Genomic DNA, 18,815 nt, shown 5'->3' on the forward strand with positions numbered 1-18,815 from the left:
GTCTGTGTGACTACATGAGGAGACGAGGGGCAACAACCTCCGTCTAGAGTTTCTTCAAAACATTTCCATGCTGTTTTAAAGCCAAATGGTGGTCACACAGATTACTGATTTCTCTCTTGTTCATTCATTGTGTTAATAAAAGTAGTAATAGTAATTTATATACATACATAAATACATATATATATAACAGTGTTTATATTTTTTTATTATCTCAATTCCACACATGCCTCAAACATTGGTGTAGTGCAGTTTATTGAGTACCTTTGAGAGAGAACCACTTCAATCTTTTTAGTTAGTAAGTTAAAAGAGTTTTTAAGCTTTTTACAAATCTTTATATTATTATTTAGGAATAATGAAGGCACACTGATGAAAAAGATGACTTTAAACTCAATCTTCAATATCAACTATACTCAGAAATGCCTGTAGTCAAACAGAAAGCACAGGGTGACGTAACCATCAATGATTTTAGCCTGAGCAAGCACGGAACTGTGGGAGACGTAAAATGTTCTTCTCTCAGGCTTACCTCTTTGTCAAGGTATGAAAGAACTGCTTCAGTCTCATTCAATAATGCGACACTGCACTTCCCCCTAATGGAGGGAGGGAGGGATGGAGGGAGGGAGAGAAAGATGCACCATGTAAACCACACACAAAGGAAGTGAGCCTTGCTTGATGGCAGCGTTAATGGCTGACTGAGCAATGATTCACAAGCTCCGCCTGCGCGTGATGAGCTCGGTGCGTGTGCGGTACCTGATATGCGTCGCAGGTAGACTTTCATACTGCCGGGAGAGGAAGAGCTCTCTGTGACGAAGCTGGTGTTTCTGTTTTTCTGTGAGCTCTGTTTCTGTTGGGCTCTCCTTCTCCTCTTCCAGCTCCTCTGCAAAACGTGCACACACGGAAATCCCCAAAGTAATTTAGAAGATGAAACCACAAAATGTGTCCCACACAAAAACAATATCAATTCTGTGCATCAGTAGCGCTGCATACAGGCTTAAAATTCACAGCTCATATTAAAATAAATGGACTTTACTGATATAGGGGTTCAATTCCCCAAGAACACACGAGGAGGGGGCACAAACGTATAGATTTTAATGTATTTTTGGAACAGAAGTGTGAACAGAATCACAAATTCACCCATTAATCCCCCAGACCTCGTGATTTCACATAGCTGCGCTCCTGCCTGCTCCGCCATCACAAACTGAGGAGATTCAAGCCGTTCAGCTCAACACTATTGAGGAGGAATGCAATTTTACAAACGGCGGTCATCTATAAATACTGGATTAGCTGCGTTGCCACAGCTGAGTCAGCACAAAATGCAACGCTTCTTTGAAAACTCACTTCAAATCAGTCATGCACAAAAAAAAAAGAAAGAAAAAGAAACATAAATAAAGATGATTTTGTTTCCACGAGACTGGCACCAACTGAACTTCTACTGCAGGGGTGCCCAAACTCGGGCCTGGAGGGCCGGAGTCCTGCATGTTTTAGCTCTCTCCCAGTTGCAACACACCTGATTGCAATGAGGGGCTCCTTATTGAGCTTTTTCACAACCTTGGTGATGACCTCATCATTAGATTCAGGTAAGCTGAAACAGGGAGAGAGCTAAAACATGCAGAACACCGGCCCTCCAGGACCGAACTTGGGCACCCCTACCCTACTGGTAGACCTGGTACATTTGAATGGGTTTTTTGTTTTGTTTATTAGAAATCAATAAACAAATTCAACGTTTCACATGACGGCAGGTTAAAGTAATAGATGCGAAAGCAGCCGTGGGTATGGCTTAGTTTTTCAAGTCTAATTTTTGGATACTGCGAGTGCTGCTGGTATAATTCAATTCACCTCTATTGTCCCGGGAAATCATGAAAGATCTGTCAAACTAACCCCAAACTCTAACTGTGCAGTAGGGTCATAACAAGAAGTAATAATTCCAAGAAAATTTATTGAAAAGTATTTGATATTTCCCCTTTTTGGCGACAGATTTAAAGGCTGTGAAATGAAAGGAACATTTATTTAAGACAAGTTGACAGGTCATAAAATAAAAAATAAAAAAGGAGTACTCAGAAAACATAAAAAATATTAGAAGCTCTTTGATGCTTTCACTCACAATCTTCAGCAACTCTATAGGTATTTAAATGCTGTTGAAGTCCGAGGCACTTTGCAATCTGGCTCGGTGTTTACACGCTGAGCTTGGTATTTCCCTGAAGCTTTTACCTTCAAATAACTTAAATGGAAACATTTCTTGCATTAAAAACCATTATCTTCTCAAACCAGGCAGAATAAACATGTCAAACTAGCCTAGAACTGCCAGCAATCAGTGCAGGTTAATACTCAAACACCAGTTTTTGCTTTAATTGTCTTAACTGAACGTCGTACCAAACCACATCGATTTAGAGAGATGACATCTTGTCTGTGGAGCGGTAGACGGCTGTCTGACATCGATACATAGGACACCAACCGGTTAATAATTCTGCAGCCAACTAGTTTAGTGCATCAATGCATATTGTCAGAGAATGTCTTATGTTCGAACTAATATGGTTTATAGAAGTCTTTAAGAGTGATACAGCTAATAAAATGCTATAATACATATATATATATATATATATAAAAAAGAACAATCAAATGTAAATACTGCATGTTCTTTGATTGAAAAATCAACCTTTAAATGTTTCAACACTCCTCGCTGCCCTCGAATACTTTGACAAACGATTCCAAAAGGTTTTGTTTCTACATTTTAAAACATTTAAGAGCTATACCTAATGATCTTCGGGGTGACTGACATTACGATTATTGAATAAATTCAGAGCACAAACGCTTGCTGCTAAAAACATTTACCCAACCTGTAGATCTACAGTTTTATATTTGAGACTGGACTCTTGTACAAGATTAATAGCGTCTTATAACACATGTGACGGCTGTACTTTTGTTCTCAGCCCGAAATCTTTCCTTACAGCTCGGTAGGCAGTACTAAAGTTTTATTGTGGCGTTTCTCAGCCGACATGACAGCGAAGACCTGGCACAGCTTTGAGATCATTGCTCACTTTTTCAAGTACTGCACGGGATTTATATTTCTGTTCTGAAGGTTCCTTTATGTTTACACAGTCAGGCTAAATCAGCAAAACTGGTTTCGACATCGCACGTAGACACACAAAGAGCAACGTTCAGCTTTAATATGTTCCTGCCTGTCTTGTCTGGGATGGGTGTCATTCATAGGAAAACTTGAGAAACACTTCACCGGGTCCCCTGCTGCACATCAGCCAAACTGTGAGATTGCTTTGGCAGAGGGGAGCGTTTTACTTCCAGACAGTGACTAATAATTTGTTTTATTGTGACAGAAAGCCACAGGAAGCAGGTAGAAGGCTTCCCACGCAGAAGAGGTGTTATTGTGATAACAACGCCTGCTTTTCCTTCCCTTTTTCTTTCAAGACAGCCTCACTACCTATCTCATGCTGCGCTTCCAAGTGATACAGCACATTTAAATATGAATATCGCCAAACTGACAAAGCTGCACTTGAGCACTTCCAATCATCGCCCGAAAGAGCATTTTACAATCATTTCATTCACTGTAAATGTTACAATGTCCAAAAGCACTAAATGGAAGAAGAAGAAGAAAAGAAAGAGAAAAAAAACTGCTGAAAATGACCTCTTAATGACAGGAGAAAGCAGATGATGGCAAATTTCCTGTTGTTTTCAATTTCAGATGAAAATCCATTTTGTCTGACGTTATTAAAAAAGTATTTAATCACCAAATTATTTATTTATTTACCTTTCAATAGATTTATTTTTTTCTCAAACAAAACGATTCACTTTCAAACCTTGTGCTTGATTTAATTTTGCTGTCAAAATTGTGTGTGTGTGTGTGTGTGGGGGGGGGGGGGGGTCTTGTAGTTAGTTCAGGGGCCACTTACACAATAGTTAGATTTCAATAGTGACAGAGCAGCAAAAAGATTAGATCATGCTTTGTCTCTAGCAGTAAGGTTGCTACAGAAATGTTCTACAATCTCGGTTTGGTGTTGTTTTCCCAAGTACACAAACTGGAAATACTTTTTAATTTTTATATGATGCAAGGTCATTCAACAAACTGGATTTTGGTCTCATGGAACAAAAATATCTTAACTACACTATTAAGTATTTCACAGGTGTGACACAGAGGAAAAAAAAGAGAAACAGAACAAAAGTTGGGACGGTTGACAATAGTTACGACTCACTTGCATGTTTATCTGCGAGCTGGATGAGACTGTGAGAAATGTCTCTCCTTCTGTAGAAACAAACCACCTTGGCCTCCACGTTCCCACTGGCGGTCTGGAATGAAGAGCAGAGACAGCCAGGTTGACTGAAAGAAGTGGCAACGCCTCCCTGCACGGACCCTCTAATTTCCCCGGAGACCAGACTCCTTTGTGTAATCGCAGAGCTTTTGCTGCTATGACGGGGTGACCGGGGGCCGCGGTGGTGTTTTTGATCAGATGATTGATTTATTGTCTCGCTGTGTAATTAGGCCGACAGGCTGGAAGACCGAGCCAGTATTAAATGCCATGACTGATGTAGGGTGATTGCATGTGGTTTGTGAAAGGGTAAGGAAGCACGGTAGCCGCTAACTTCTGCTGTTTGTCTGGGCGAATTCACTTTACGGTTGTGCTTCTACGAATCAAGAAAAAAAGTGTAACAGAAAAAGTTTGCGCATTGAAATGAGAAACTTCTGCAGGCTACAGCCTACGTCATTATTTTATCATAGTCGTCTAGAGAAGTATCTCACAGTTTAACAAAGTTTCAAGAGATCAGCTATTTTTCTGTTGATTTTTTTATGTCATAGATGTGACATTACTTGATAAAAGAAACACCTTTACAATAACTTTCTTTTGACATGGACATGCACTGGCTGTACTAGTTGAAGCACAACTTCTCATTGTTTAATTCTGTAGAAAGCTCTTTTATATCGGCTATAAAAGTCTTCCGTCTGTAAATTCTGAAATACAGATGCAGTACGTCAATCTCAGGCTGATATACTAGCCTGATCGGACATTATCCCGCCCAGACAATCTGATAATGACCTGGATTTTATTGAATATTGAATATTTCTGCACAACTGCAACACGGTTAAAGCCTGTTCTTACTTTTAAAGATACCCGAAAAGCATTTTTGGGTTCATTCTTAAAATTCATCTGCCTATCACACCTTCAGGAACAATATCAAACTACAATCTCGCAGAATTGTATCCTCTTATTACAACAATTAAAGTGTTGACGCACAGTCACTCCTACAGGTGTGTCCGGCGTAATGACGGTTAGGAGAGCAGAGCACCTGCCTCTAGTCACACGGCAAACAACCAAATTTATAAAATGCACACACACACACACACAATTGCAAATACAGCGAGAGGGGCAGTGGGGGCAGGGAAGAGGAGGAATCCAAGCTATTTACCTACAGGCATAAACAGGCACAAACACACACAATTATGACAGACAAACACCTCAGTACCTTGTTGAGTTCTTCTATCCGGCGGATCAGGTATGGGTTACTGGACGAGTTCTCGAAGAATACATAATCTGTAAAACACATGGGGGAAAAAAAAATTAAAAAACACGAAATTCAGACACGTACATTGGTGAGTTAATTATCGAACTCGAACCACAAATTCATTCAAGGGAGTCAAACTGACTGATTAACACGATGTGAGTTTACAAAAGCACCAGTGTAGTAATAGGGCAGACAGACAAGTCTTTCTGGAATTAGTTGCAAGAAAAAGCTGAAGACAAACCTGCCATTAATGAAAATAAATTGCAGAAAACAAGCAAGCAGAACTGAGAATATCAAATTCCAAGCTAATCGGACCCCCCCCCCCCCCCCCAAAAAAAAAAAATGCAGTGGATGATCCTGGTAAGCTGTGGGACTATTGGGCTTTCAAAGTCTATAGGACAGTCAAATGCATCAATTTGATAGCAGGTTGTTTTTAATGAATTCAGCCAACCTAAGCACGATTTTATCTGTGCAGCTGCAGTCCACTGCAAACGCTATGTTTAAGCTGCGTCCAAAAGACAGTAATTACTGTCCTCCAGACTCATAAACAGTCCACTTGGAGAGGTAAACATGTCAAAGAGTGGTCAAAGTTTCTCTGACATTTAAATTATAGAATGGTTCAATAGCTTGTCACATGCTACCTTTCACGTTGAATGTTGGGGTTGCAAATGCACCTCTTGGTAAACTAATCATGTGTGAGTCCAAATAAAGGAACGTCTTACAGGAACACAAACGTTTACCTGTATGTTAGAGATGTAGAAAGGTCTAAAACTGTGGGAGAACTTCTAAAAATGTGATCAAATCTAAAAATTGGTCATTTCTATTTAAATTTCAAAAATCCAACATAAGCCATCAAAACTATACATAGTTGGCTTTATTTTGGAGGCTGTCGTGTATTGCAGCTCCAAGTAAATTGTTTTTGGGCGAAAAGCAGGCAAAACAGGTTGTTTTAGTCAGAAAGCTTGCAAACGCCTGATTTAGAGCCACGTGGGCATCTTCAGGTTTCATCTGAACAAAATCAAGAGCAACTCCATTAAACGGAGCCGCAAACAAACTGACATTGAATATGAAATAGAGTTGAGATAGTTATGTGGCAGACAAGATTAGATTCACCGAGTTTCCAAAGTCAGAAACCAATAGCTGTATTTACTTCGACCTATTTGATGTTGAAAATATGTGGGCGACTGTGGGATAAAATAGCACAGATCTATTGGCATCCAAGAATAGTGCAAGATTATGCACACAGACTTCAAGGAGTGATGTGCGGCCATTGAATCAAGTGAATTGAGACCACAGAAAATAACTCACTGATTAGATTTACATTTTGTAGGAGATCATTAATTTGACTGTTTACAACAGATTTGACCACATGTTGTACAGCAGATGTGATATGTGAGTTATGTGACATGTTTGTGGGAATCTGTAAAAGTTGGAGGAGCTGAAGTTTACGTGGAGCACGTGAAGGCAGCATCGGGAACTTGAGTAAAGGTGACCATCGAGTGAAACACTTTGTCACACAGCAGAGATATTGAGTAAAATCATGATTATGTTAACCCCTTATCGACAGGAATTTTAATGATCATGTGGTAGATAGTGATACATTTGGGCTGACTCTCGTCAAAATATGTGGGGGGGGGGGGGGTTTGTTGTGAGCGGAGGTGTGGGGACGTTTAATCCAAACGAAACGACGCCACGAATCGAGACAATAATTTGATGTTGAATTCCGGCGGATTGCTAACGAGCTAAGCTAGCCAACCAGCCAGCAACGTCCTCCCCCAGCCGGTCTGCTTAATTAATTACACTCACGGTGAATATAAGAGGAATTGTGCACCCAAAACCCGGCGTGCAGTGTTTTAAAAAAAGACCGTTAAAAGCACCAGTCAGTGTAGTGAACGTGCTGCGAGGCGGCACGAGCTTTAATCAGCGGGGCCATCGCTGGTGCTAACGTTAGCTCAATAAGGAGTCGTACTAATGGCTGCACGCCAGAAGAGGCAAATACAAAGGCAGCCTCAGACAGCCCGTGGCAGCAACCTAGCCAGCTTCTAAACGTATGTCTGGCGGCGGAGCACCGCGGCGTATCTCCCCACCCCCGGTATCCCCGGTGGAAGTATCCCAAAACGGCGGCGAGCTACCGGCAGAGCCGACAGCTGGGGGGAAAAATGTTTACATTGTGAAGCGGCTAGCCGCTTTAGCAGGCTAGCTGCGGTGGCCACGACAGACGCGAGGCCTGACCCATTTTGGATCCCAAATATTTAACAATTCTCACCTTCCTGCTTCAACTTTCACGCCGCCCCGGCTCGCGTGCTGCAGCCGTGCGGTGCAGTTAAATGCATTAAAGAAAACAACCCGCAAAGAAGTAGCGCCACAAAGCAGCCCGGAGCACGCAAATAAAACCCTGGACAGGTTTCTGTTTGATACAAGGGGGGGAAAAAAGATCCACATTGACATACATACCTCCGACCCGGTACATGTTGGCCGCCATTTCTGCCCTCCCAGAGTGTTAACGTAAACCATAAACTACGAGAAATAGAATAAATTAATAAAAAAAAAAAAACAATAAAAAGTCGGCTGCTCTAAAGGCAGAAGGTGCGATAAATTATGCTCGTGGAGACTCCGGATGTGAACCCTATCGGGAGAATTTTTGGCAATTCAAGCCCCCCCCCCTCCTCCTCCTCCTCCTCCTCCGAAACAATACAGTGAACTCACGGCGGCAGCCTAAAGAAGTCAGATCAACCCGAAAAACCACCGACTGACGCACGCTGCGAGGGGGCGCGCACGCGGAAACACGGACACGGAAATGCGCACAAACAAACACCGACACCTTGGAGAAAACGCCGAGCTCGGAAGAGCTGCCCTAAAAGCGTAATTTGATCCAAACTCATCCACACGCGGACCATTGGAGATACCTACAACAACCCATAAAAGTTCTGTTATTGGTCATTATTATGAATTATGAAGTCGCATTTCATTGCATGTTAGTGTTGTTTTTTTTATGTTTGATGATGATGATTATTCTCCTGTGTGGTAATGATCAGTTCATAAATAGTGTGTTTTTGTAATAATCTCATGATCTCCAAAATCTTAAACATACTTTCTCCCCCATCACATTCAGTTTCTATAATGCACTTCATTCAGATTTTACTCCTTTCCTTGACACTTTCATTCCCTTCAAAACTCGATTTTTAGTTTTGAAGTTTTTCCATCTACTTTTAAGGCATTAAATGACCTTCCTCCTGTGTTACACCTCATATTTGTTGATTGATGGGATGTTTTGCGTCTTTTTATTGCGTAAAAAGTTTATTCACAACAGTTTTTTTTCATAAATTTTCTTAAGTTTTTGTATTTGCAAAAACCTGTCACCAGGGCTAAATAGGTATGTTTTTAGATATATTAATGCACAGCCAATTTATCAGAGGCTATACCTGTTGTTATGATATTATGATTAAAATATATCACAGTGCCTTTTGGTACACCCTCCTATAACTGACAATTCTTGATTTTTCTTTTGATTTAGTAGATCATTTGATTTTTTTTTGAGAATGAGGCATGCAGAATTGACAGATGTTTTTAATTGTTTCTCACTCGATTAATGCTATGTAACGCATTGTTTGTTCACCCATCGGAGTAACATGCGTTTTATGTGCACGTTTGCCTGTGCAGTATATTATATCGAGCAAGATTAACACGTTTTTATGACTGATGGCATCTACCCGTGTGTTCAAACGTGTTGCTATACCAGGCCCACGTTCTAATGTGTTAAAAGCAGTATGGAGCCTACATGTTTTCCTTTTGGTATAAATAGCCCATCCATACAATTGTTGAGAAATGTATGAAAACTCTGTTGGAAAGGTGTTTGGCATAGGACTAGTTGCACGTGTGAAGAAGAAAAAAAACATTCATACAACATCTTGTCTGGAAACACATTGAACATAAACGTGCTTAAAATTACTGTTTTTCAGTGGGGGGTTCTTTTCCAACGCGTGCGTCCGTTGAGCTCGCGCGCATGTGACATCATTGATGGGATTGGCTCGCTCTGAGCGGGGTGGAGAGTCTCTTCTAAAGGCTACAGAAGAAGAGATAGAGAGAAGAGTGAGGGACAGAGGGAAGTTTTCAGCAGCCATGCACGGACCTCAGCGCACGGCCACTCCGAGCGAACCACGCCCCGGGGCAGGGGGACTGAAAGCCCTCCAACTGCCCAAACTCCTGTGATCGTGGACGCCGGGATGGACCGTGGCGAGGAGTTCTAGTGGGCTGCAGGTTGACAAGATGAAGTTCGGGAAAAGTATCTGTGTGCTCAATGTAGGGGGGACACGGTACGCCTTCACCCGTGAGGTGATCAGGGATTTCCCTCTTCGGCGCGTCAGCCGCCTGCATGCCTGCGCAACCGAGAAAGAGGTCCTTGAACTGTGCGACGACTACGATCGGGACCTTAATGAGTTTTTCTTCGATCGTCATGCTCAGGCTTTCATGTTCATTATGCTCTACGTGCGCTCCGGTAAACTCCGATTTGTTCCAGGAGTGTGTGAGCTGTCATTCTACACAGAGATGCTCTACTGGGGCTTGGAGAGCGCGCACTTGGACTCCTGCTGTCAGAAGCGCCTGGACGACAGGATGTCCGACATCGGACTGGACAGTATATCAGAGGAGGAAATGGGACTGTCAACGGACGGGTCCCAAAGCCCGGAAGAACCGGTGACACGGACTGAGCTCACGGGTCGCGCTAAATGGCTCGAGAAAGTGCGCAAGACGTTTGAGGAGCCCAACTCTTCAATTGTTGCGCAGCTTTTGGCTTCAGTGTCCGTGATCTTTGTGTTGATCTCTATGATAATGCTGTGTGCGAGCACCTTGCCGGACTGGGATACAGCTAAAAGAAATACCGCGGAGGAGCACAGGTAGGCGACAGTCCTGAGAAATATAGCGGCGCTTCAGTCATGCAAAAGCTGAGAAATATCACGGCGCAATGCATGCGGGAAGTCCCACAAATGAGAGGATGATGCTGCGACCTGCGCGTAAAAGTGAATCCAGATGCGCTCAAGAGAATTGTTTACGTCAAGGACGCTTTCTCTATTACGCCACAGCTTTCATGAGTACACAAACAAACAATTGAGAATCTCTCTCAAGTGCCTGCATTAAAATGTATCCATTCATTAGGGAGATTCATTGAACCATAAAATTTTTGCTTTGTGTGTGTGCTACGACGTTGTGTTTCATTAAACGAAGTTAAAGTAAAAATAAATCTTGAAAGATGGGAAAAATATTTACAATCGAAGGGGCAGTATAAGAAATGTGTCCTTGGTGAATTGTTGTCCTTTAAGATGTGACAGTCAGAGAAGCTCCCAAGAGAAGAATATCATTAATCAATCAATAGGCCATTACAAACAAAAAAGTAAGGAGCCAATTACTGCCCAGGAAAAATACTTCTTTGGTTTGTCTGGTTTTATCCAGCTTCAATTCATCCCATACTTCCTCTTCACCCTGAATCTGGATGTATTTGTGTATTTGAAAGGTAGCAGATAATGCAGATTCATAATATTTAAGGAGGTAATGAAGTGAAAGTAGAATGTTTACACAAGGATTACATAATAATGTAAGCAAACAAGACAAATTAAACCACTTGCCGGAATCACTACCAATATAAATCAGCCTTTGGCCGGTAATCTAACTGGATTTTTTCAGATTTAAAGTGATATAATATGGGTCTTTCTTTCTGCATTACATTACTCACAGCCTGCATGTCCTCTGTAAGATGCCCACAGCAGAAACTCTCTATATGAGGTTATGTTCCCAGATGCTGGACATAGTTTTGAGTTTTGGACCCGTTACAGTATTGGATAATAATATATTTTTTAAAGTGTAGCTTATACTCAGAGGGTCAAATGGATTCCAATTCAGTTTCATGCTCATGCTGCAGCTTTGTCAGCTGCTCCATAATTTGGTTTGGGTTTATTGTGCTCATAGTTCCCCTTGAGGCCCAGTGGTGTTTGGTTGGCTTCACTACTCTTACCAGCATCTCCTCTCTCTTAATTGGTTTTGATTGCCTTTGCTGTGCTAATCAATGGGGTCATTATGTGTCTGTTTTCGTCACAGTCTCTCTTTGAGGGGTTTTAATGCCTCCCCTTGTGCAGACTCTGGAAAATTTCCAAGATTTTCGTCCTTACTGTGCAACCTTCCCCCTGTCCCATTTTGTTTGTGTGAACCCAAAATATCCTGAGATGTGTTCCTCGTCGTCCATAATTTATTTCTCACCCATGCCTCACCTTTGGGAATATAAAGTCAAGCAGTGATGCTATAATAACTGATCACTGGTATGAAATGAACTACAGTTATGATAAACAAAGCTTGAGTGCAGAGCTGCTATTCTTATCAGTTTTACTTTGGATGTGGACTTCTACCATTGTCTTAACCTTACTGGAGTAAAAGCACCTTCATTAATCCAGAACCAACTCAGCCTTTCAAAAAGTGTATTATCTCCTGCCTGCACGCACAGAACCTGTGATGATAAAACATAATGCTATCTTACCTTTACAAAAGCTTTCTGCTAATGCTTGCATGGTTGTAGATTATTTCAGCTCTTTTGTTGCCGCTTATTCTTTTCCATTAGTTTGTAAAGGAGGTTTTTGTCAAGACTTGATAACATATCTTCTTCAAACCAACTGATGTAATTTCAGCTGAATTTATTTTAGTGAATCAGACCCACACAGTGCTGACAGCTCAGTTAATGTGTCACAGAAGCACTGCAGTAGTACAACTTTGTGCACATTATTAAGAAGACCTGAAGAAGAGAGATGAAAGAAATGCACAAGTGACTTGGCCAAATAATTTATTTTCAGCAATGATTGAAATATATGTTCACGTCTAAGAAATAATTTATTGTATGTAATAGAAATAGTGCATCAGATGTCCAGCAGTATCATGTGTCATCATATGTCTCTGTAGCTCCTCACCCATTTCCTGTTTACAATGTTAAACTCATTTTCCTCCTCTCTGCCCTTCTCTGTAGGATAGTGGAGGCCGTGTGTATTGGTTGGTTTACAGGAGAGTGCATAGTGCGCTTTCTAGTGGCCAGAGACAAGTGGGATTTCCTCCGCCGGCCGCTGAACATCATCGATGTGATTGCAATCACCCCCTACTATGTCACCATGGCGATGGCCCGGGCGGGGATGCCGGGTGCTGGGCTCGGGGTTGCAGGAGTGATACTGCGGGTGCTGAGGATGATGCGAGTGTTCTGGCTCATGAAGCTGGCCAGACACTTTCTGGGCCTGCAGACACTGGGGATGACACTCAGGCGCTGCTATCGTGAGATGGTCATGCTGATGGTGTTTGTCTTCGTCGCCATGGCAATATACAGCGCTCTAGCCCAGCTACTGGAGCACGGTTTGGACTTGGGGACACAGAATCCAGATTACGCCAGCATCCCAGCCGCTGCCTGGTGGGTCATCATCTCCATGACCACGGTGGGTTACGGGGACGTGTACCCAGTGACGATTGGGGGACGGGTGCTTGGGGGAATGTGTGTCGTGAGTGGTATTGTTCTCCTGGCACTGCCCATCACGTTCATCTACCACAGCTTTGTTCAGTGCTACCATGAACTCAAACTCCGCTCAGCCAGAATAGCACGCAACCTGTCGGCAGAGATGCTGCAATGAACGTGCACGTACAGAAATAAGCTCGACAAACCAACAGGCCTGCTAATGCCATTGTGGAATAATGATCTTCTTTGCAAGCGATCCTGTTTCCTCTCTGATTTTATTTGGACTGACTGGTGTGTTGATGATTTCCAATCACTGTCTTCAACCAGCATGCTTTGCAACGGTCTCCCTAACAACATCGTTTGAACATAACAACAGGAAAACACAGATAATTATTTATTAAACACACGCAGGTGCAGTCAATCCAGTTTTGACAGAGGCTGCTGTTTACACTGTGTTTCCATGGCTACAACATGTCCAGAAATGGTTGCATCAAGTGCAACGCGCGTGTGTGTGCACGCTTGTGTTTTGTTTGTCTGACCATCAGATTTTCACTTTGTCTAAGTTTTGCACCCAGATGGTGCAAAATACACGAGATGGATGTGTGATCTAGATGCAATCTGTTAAACCTGTGAAATAAAGATGAGCGAACAAGAGAGTGCAAAGTGGGGATTCAGAGGGGGTTGCACAGAGGGCTCAGTGTGCGGCCGAGCTTAAGCCAAGAGTAATGAAATATGGAGACAAGTCAGCAAGGACTACAAGGTGGCAGACAATAAAAATGGAGACGGATACGACGAGGCAGATGGAGTGTGAAATGAAGGATAAAAGATATTTGGACAGAAACGACAGAATGTGGCTCAAGCCTGAACACCAGTGATGAATAGTGTGGATTGCTTCTCCATTTGTGGGTGAATGTAAGGCATTTTGTATGTCTCCGTCTCCAAGGTAACCTCATCCTCCAACATGTCAATCATAATCCTGGTTGGTTCGTGTGCACACAAATAGGCTACATCCACGCACACCTCTTAGCTGGCACATGGCTCTTCTCTCCCTCGGTTTATTGGGAATATCACTTGACGGAATGAGTTGAAATTCCTTCAACCCCTTTAAAGCTTTTGGAAGATAGAAAATTGACCAAAAAGAAGCTTCATAATGTCTCTAAAAGGGATGAATATCTCATTTTTGCAAGTGGTTATTTATGTGCACCACAGTCCAATAATGTAATGTGTTATTTGGATTTAAAGAAACACACACCAAATAATAAGCTGCATTTGATGTATGTTTTAAGGAATAGATGGCTACACTTCAATATTGTGTGCATCTTCTTGTCTTTTTTAATGTTACATATGTCAGATGCACAGACCGAAAGGGCAAAACTCAACATTTATGTTCATGTTACTAAGAGACATCAATTGGAGGAGAAGTGTCATTTTTCATTGTATAGCACGACTATTTCGTCATATATTCAGCCATTGGCATCCTAATAGCAGAGTTCATTTGGAAGGTACAAAAATAAATGTTAAGATAACTAAATATACTTACTTACACGATAAAGGGTTCAAAATGAAAAAAAAAAAAAGGCAAGCGAGGAGAGAATAAAAAGAACAGCTCAGGTTGTCGCCTATGATTTTTCTGTCGTTTGTGATTCAGACATGTTTGCACTCTTCGTGGTTTGCCAAGATGATATGATTTGTTGAAGAGACACATGATCCAAACAAACAAGTCGACACCTCTCCCACACAACAGTCTTGAGTCTCTCTGCCACGCCTCTCCTCTTCCTCATGTTGCCATCATCCATCCCATTTTTACACACACAAAGTCTATTTTGTTGGTTGTGATGTGGAATCAGTAATTCGTCTGTACTTTTTTTGTCCTCACCTTAAAAGTCTACGTAGGTCCTTCTTTCACAATCTCTGTAGCTTTGTATGAGTTTAGTCTGTATTGTAGCCATCTCTGTATCCTTGTTGTTGTTAATGGTGTGCATTTTTTCAGTATTGTCATGGAACTAATCACGTCAATATATTTTTATTTACCTTACAATGCATAAATCATGTAGCATAGCCCAGTGGTCAAGGCTGACCTGTTTGAAACCGTCAATCGAAACCTTTTTTCTGTTGCTTCACTACAACGTTGTATTAAATGTGATTGATGTATGAGTTTTAATAATAAAACTATGAATTGCTAAATGTCTGTGAATGTCTAATAGCGTATTACAGATCAAACACAGCCAATCTTATTTCTGACCTATAATTCTCTCCTGATTGCAACAAACTACAAAAACGGATTAATAACACTCGATGATTTCTTGGGATCAGTTGTGTGTTTGGTTGTCTCCCTCGGGCACTGTGATGTAATATTTTTAATCCGAAAAACACCTGAGACCTTCAACGAGGGCGTAGCTTTACATTCATCAGATTCACACATAGACAATCACTGGACCGCATTGTGGTTCACAAAGTACAGCTAAAAGGTTTATTGAATCACAAACAGCAGCTGCGCAGCTCTGTGGGCTCAAACTGTTGCACATCTGAGTGAATTTTGGCAGCTGTGTTTGCTTTATGTCAGCTCCCTTTGTTATAAAAGCACCCGAGAATTATAAACAGACGTCATAGGTATGTTGGGCTTGTTTAAGTCGATTTTTCAGTTTACTTGAGTTTTTTCTCCAGAAATTTCATAGTTTTGCTGAATGTTCTTAATGTTTAGAAGTCCCATCATCTTTGTCCAAATAAGGAAGACACAAGCTGAGCCGATTGTGTTTTATGAACTGATTAGGACCCTCAATGCAGCCATTTTGGACTCAGAGACAAGAGATATGGTATATGATTAACGACACTGGGGACGGGACAGGGGGAAACACCAGAAACAAGAGGAAAGAGGGACTGCCAATTCTCAACGCCTATTCAACACAAGTTCATCCAGAGCATATCCTGGAAAGTTCACCAGCCCATCAAAGAGCAACCACAGAAAGTCAATCACATACATTTACTCCAACGGGCAATTTCAGGGGAACCAATCAACCTCAAATGTATTCTTTGAAGTCAGGTAAGAAAAACCCTGCATGCAAACAGAGACGATGCAAACTCCACAGAAACACCAATAACCCCAGATTCAAGGATATTGTCACTGTGAGGCGAGAGGACTAACCAGTTTATCAAACTGTGGCTCCACATTTTGCTGGTGGGGTCTCATGAATACCATGACAACCACCTTAATGTGTGTTTCTAAATATTTGTTGACTGGGCTGTTATGAAACCTGCAAACAATTGGCCAAAATTCTGAACATTCTATTGAAATACCTTAATTCATAAAAGAATTCCATCATTACCACAAATTATATTGATAAAGAAATACAACATTCTTCAATGTATAGAATAACCAGTCTTGCTTAGAGTGGAAGGATGGATGGATGGATGGATGGATGGATGGATGGATGGATGGATGGATGGATGGATGGATGGCTGAGAGAAAAGTAAAAACTTATAGAAAATTCAAAAGATTATTGGAAAATGCTTGTTCTCAGAACTGCTTCGACAAGCTTCTGCTGCTGTTTTTCCAGTTAATGATCAGACATCTCTCCGTATAACTAATGCTTTGTTCTGCTGCTGGCACCAAAAAAATATTCAAGGGATCACCACAGTCATTACGGTTCTTTCTCAGGGGACCATAGATATCAGCAAAAAAATCATTAAGATTCCTCTGATATTTGTTGGGATATTTCAGAATGAACCAGAGCGATGGATTGAAATCAATGTTGCCCACATTAAGCTGCATGGGAGCACAGTGGACTTAATTATTGTTTACCAAGCGGTCATTTAACCAAATGAAAAAGAGGAGCGGTTGTCTGCTCAGAGCTGATGTTTTTTCTCCAACAAACCTTTTGTTCACATTTTTTCAAATTATCGTGTCCTTCAGTTCAACAAAAGATGGTCTGAAATAGAGTAGTGTGTATACAGCTCTATTTTGCAAAAATGAAAGAACTGCTTTCATTTGTGAGACAAAATGCATCACAAAGTCATTGTTCTTGTGACAATTGAATAATTTATTTCCTGACACTTATTAGGTTGCTCTATTCCCTCTCACGCTATAGCTCGTCTGAAATGTTTCTAGTCATGTTTAAAAGGCAGTTTAAAGCATGTGGAAATCTTAATTCAATTCAATTCAATTCAACTTTATTTGTAAAGCGCTAAATCACATCAACAAACATCTCAAAGCGCTCTTACAATGATAGAGTACAACAGAACCCAACTAAACCCTTCCAAAGCAAGCAGATGTAACAAGCAACAATGGCCAGGAAAAACTCCCTCGCATGGAGAGAAGTTCATAAGAAGTCCCTCTTCAGGAAGAAACCGTGGGGCGGACCCTAGACTCTGGAAGGGCGGCCATCCGCCTTGACCGGTTGGGGGGAGAAGTACATGGGATAGGACAGGGAGAGAGAGGAAAAGAAGAGGGAGAGAGAGAGTGGCAGAGAGGCGAGATAAGTACAAATACTAAGAAAAGTCTATGATGAGCGTTGGTCTGATGATGAACCAATCTCAGTCTGGAGTTTAAGGGCCGTGCCGTTGCGGTGGGGTCACCGTGCTGTGGTGGGGTCGGGTAGTAGGACCGTCGTAACTCCACTCTGGGAGTCTTGGGTCTGATCCCCTGGATCCTGCTCCCCTCCTGTCAGGGAGAAAAAAGACGGCGGCAGTATCTGGTGGCTACAGTAATGTTGTTACACAGAGAGAAAGAAAGAAAGACAAGAAACAGAAGCTCCAAATGTAGAGTTCCTCCCTTTAACGGGAGAGAGAAAATCCCCTCAGCAGTCTAGGCCTAGAGCAGCTCAACTTAGTGCTCCTATTTTATTCCTAATGAAAAGCTCTATCAAAGAGGAAGGTTTTTAGTCTACTCTTAAATAAACTAATGGTGTCGGCCCTTCGGACCGAGGCTGGTAGTTGATTCCAGAGTAAAGGAGCCATAGGGCTGAAACTCCTGCCTCCTTAAGTATTTTTGTATTGTGAAAACACTGTCTGAAATCTCCGAACAACATTATGAATGTATCAGTGTCATTTAAATATCATATTTATGAGGGCATGATGAGAAGGGATTGATTGACATTTCAATGCAATAGCACACAAATGTACCCCAAGTGCCGAAAGCTTGTGAAAGAATAATCATAAATGTATTGTTTCTGTTACATTCATAATTAGATAAATGTAGTGTTGGACATGTTGAAAGTTTTCACTCAGATATGAATATATATAACAAAAGTGTGTTGGCCATAAAAAAGCATTCCAAATTTGAGTGTGTGATCGCCTTTAAAGGTCTTATTTTGATTTATATAATACATACGATGCTTCAAGATTTTACAACGTCGAGATCACTCATCATGCTATGACACATAGCCACATTTATTTTACAAGCCAAGGCAATCATTTTTATATGTTGCACATTTCAGCAACAAGGCAATTCAAAGTTTTGTATATTGACAAATATGAACAGTGACAAATGCATAATAATAAGACAAGGGATTTAAATTCTTTTTTTTTAAAAGGCCACATGTGCATCCAGAGCCTGCTGACATGCTACAGTGTGTTACAGTGTGATATGGGAGCACCACTGAGGCACATAGGAGGAGCCTATAGAAGATGATTACAGAAGATCGTTGGCTGACCCCTCCCCTCAGCAGAGCACAAAACATCATCAAGGACAGCTCCCACCGTGATTTCCACTTGTTTGACGTGTGGCCCCTGGGCAGGCATTACAGGTCTATCAAAGCAAAGACAAACTCAGAAACAATTTGTTTGCCAAAGCCAACACCCTAAATTCATAAATGGATCATGCACTTTCTGCACATCACAAGCC

At 41.6% G+C, this 18,815-nt stretch overlaps 2 protein-coding genes across 4 annotated transcripts in view; one reads left to right on the forward strand and one right to left on the reverse strand.

Annotated features, from left to right (window-relative positions):
- The window catches only part of mta3 (metastasis associated 1 family, member 3), a gene marked incomplete at its 3' end in the record, with an annotated part of 28,838 nt that extends 20,660 nt beyond the window's left edge, over positions 1-8,178 (reverse strand). For 2 of the 3 annotated variants that reach the window (XM_080488288.1, XM_080488290.1), the window contains exons 1-5: positions 7,960-8,141; positions 5,467-5,534; positions 4,200-4,293; positions 748-874; positions 524-587 (exon numbers count right to left, since the gene is read on the reverse strand). In XM_080488288.1, the coding sequence (XP_080344414.1) occupies positions 524-587; positions 748-874; positions 4,200-4,293; positions 5,467-5,534; positions 7,960-7,987 (381 nt within the window). In that variant the 5' untranslated portion in view covers positions 7,988-8,141. Of the gene's footprint in view, positions 1-523; positions 588-747; positions 875-4,199; positions 4,294-5,466; positions 5,535-7,959 lie in introns of all 3 variants that reach the window. The other variant, XM_080488289.1, reaches the window with a different exon arrangement.
- A 1,392-nt stretch (positions 8,179-9,570) lies between these two features.
- On the forward strand, positions 9,571-15,164 carry kcng3 (potassium voltage-gated channel, subfamily G, member 3). Its single transcript, XM_080488876.1, has 2 exons — positions 9,571-10,397; positions 12,506-15,164. Exons 1-2 carry the CDS (start codon positions 9,772-9,774, stop codon positions 13,149-13,151), a joined length of 1,272 nt encoding a protein of 423 aa, XP_080345002.1. The 5' UTR covers positions 9,571-9,771; the 3' UTR covers positions 13,152-15,164.
- Positions 15,165-18,815: the final 3,651 nt, after the last annotated feature.

The sequence above is a fragment of the Lipophrys pholis genome (genome assembly GCF_963383615.2).
Source record: "Lipophrys pholis genome assembly, chromosome: 1".
NCBI classification, from domain to species: Eukaryota; Metazoa; Chordata; class Actinopteri; order Blenniiformes; family Blenniidae; genus Lipophrys; species Lipophrys pholis.

Excerpts from the sequence above, each read along its gene's own strand:
- kcng3 (XM_080488876.1), top strand. The coding sequence starts at position 9,772 with ATGAAGTTCGGGAAAAGTATCTGTGTGCTCAATGTAGGGGGGACACGG. Across the intron at positions 10,398-12,505 it reads AATACCGCGGAGGAGCACAG|GATAGTGGAGGCCGTGTGTA; the intron begins GTAGGCGACAGT and ends CCTTCTCTGTAG.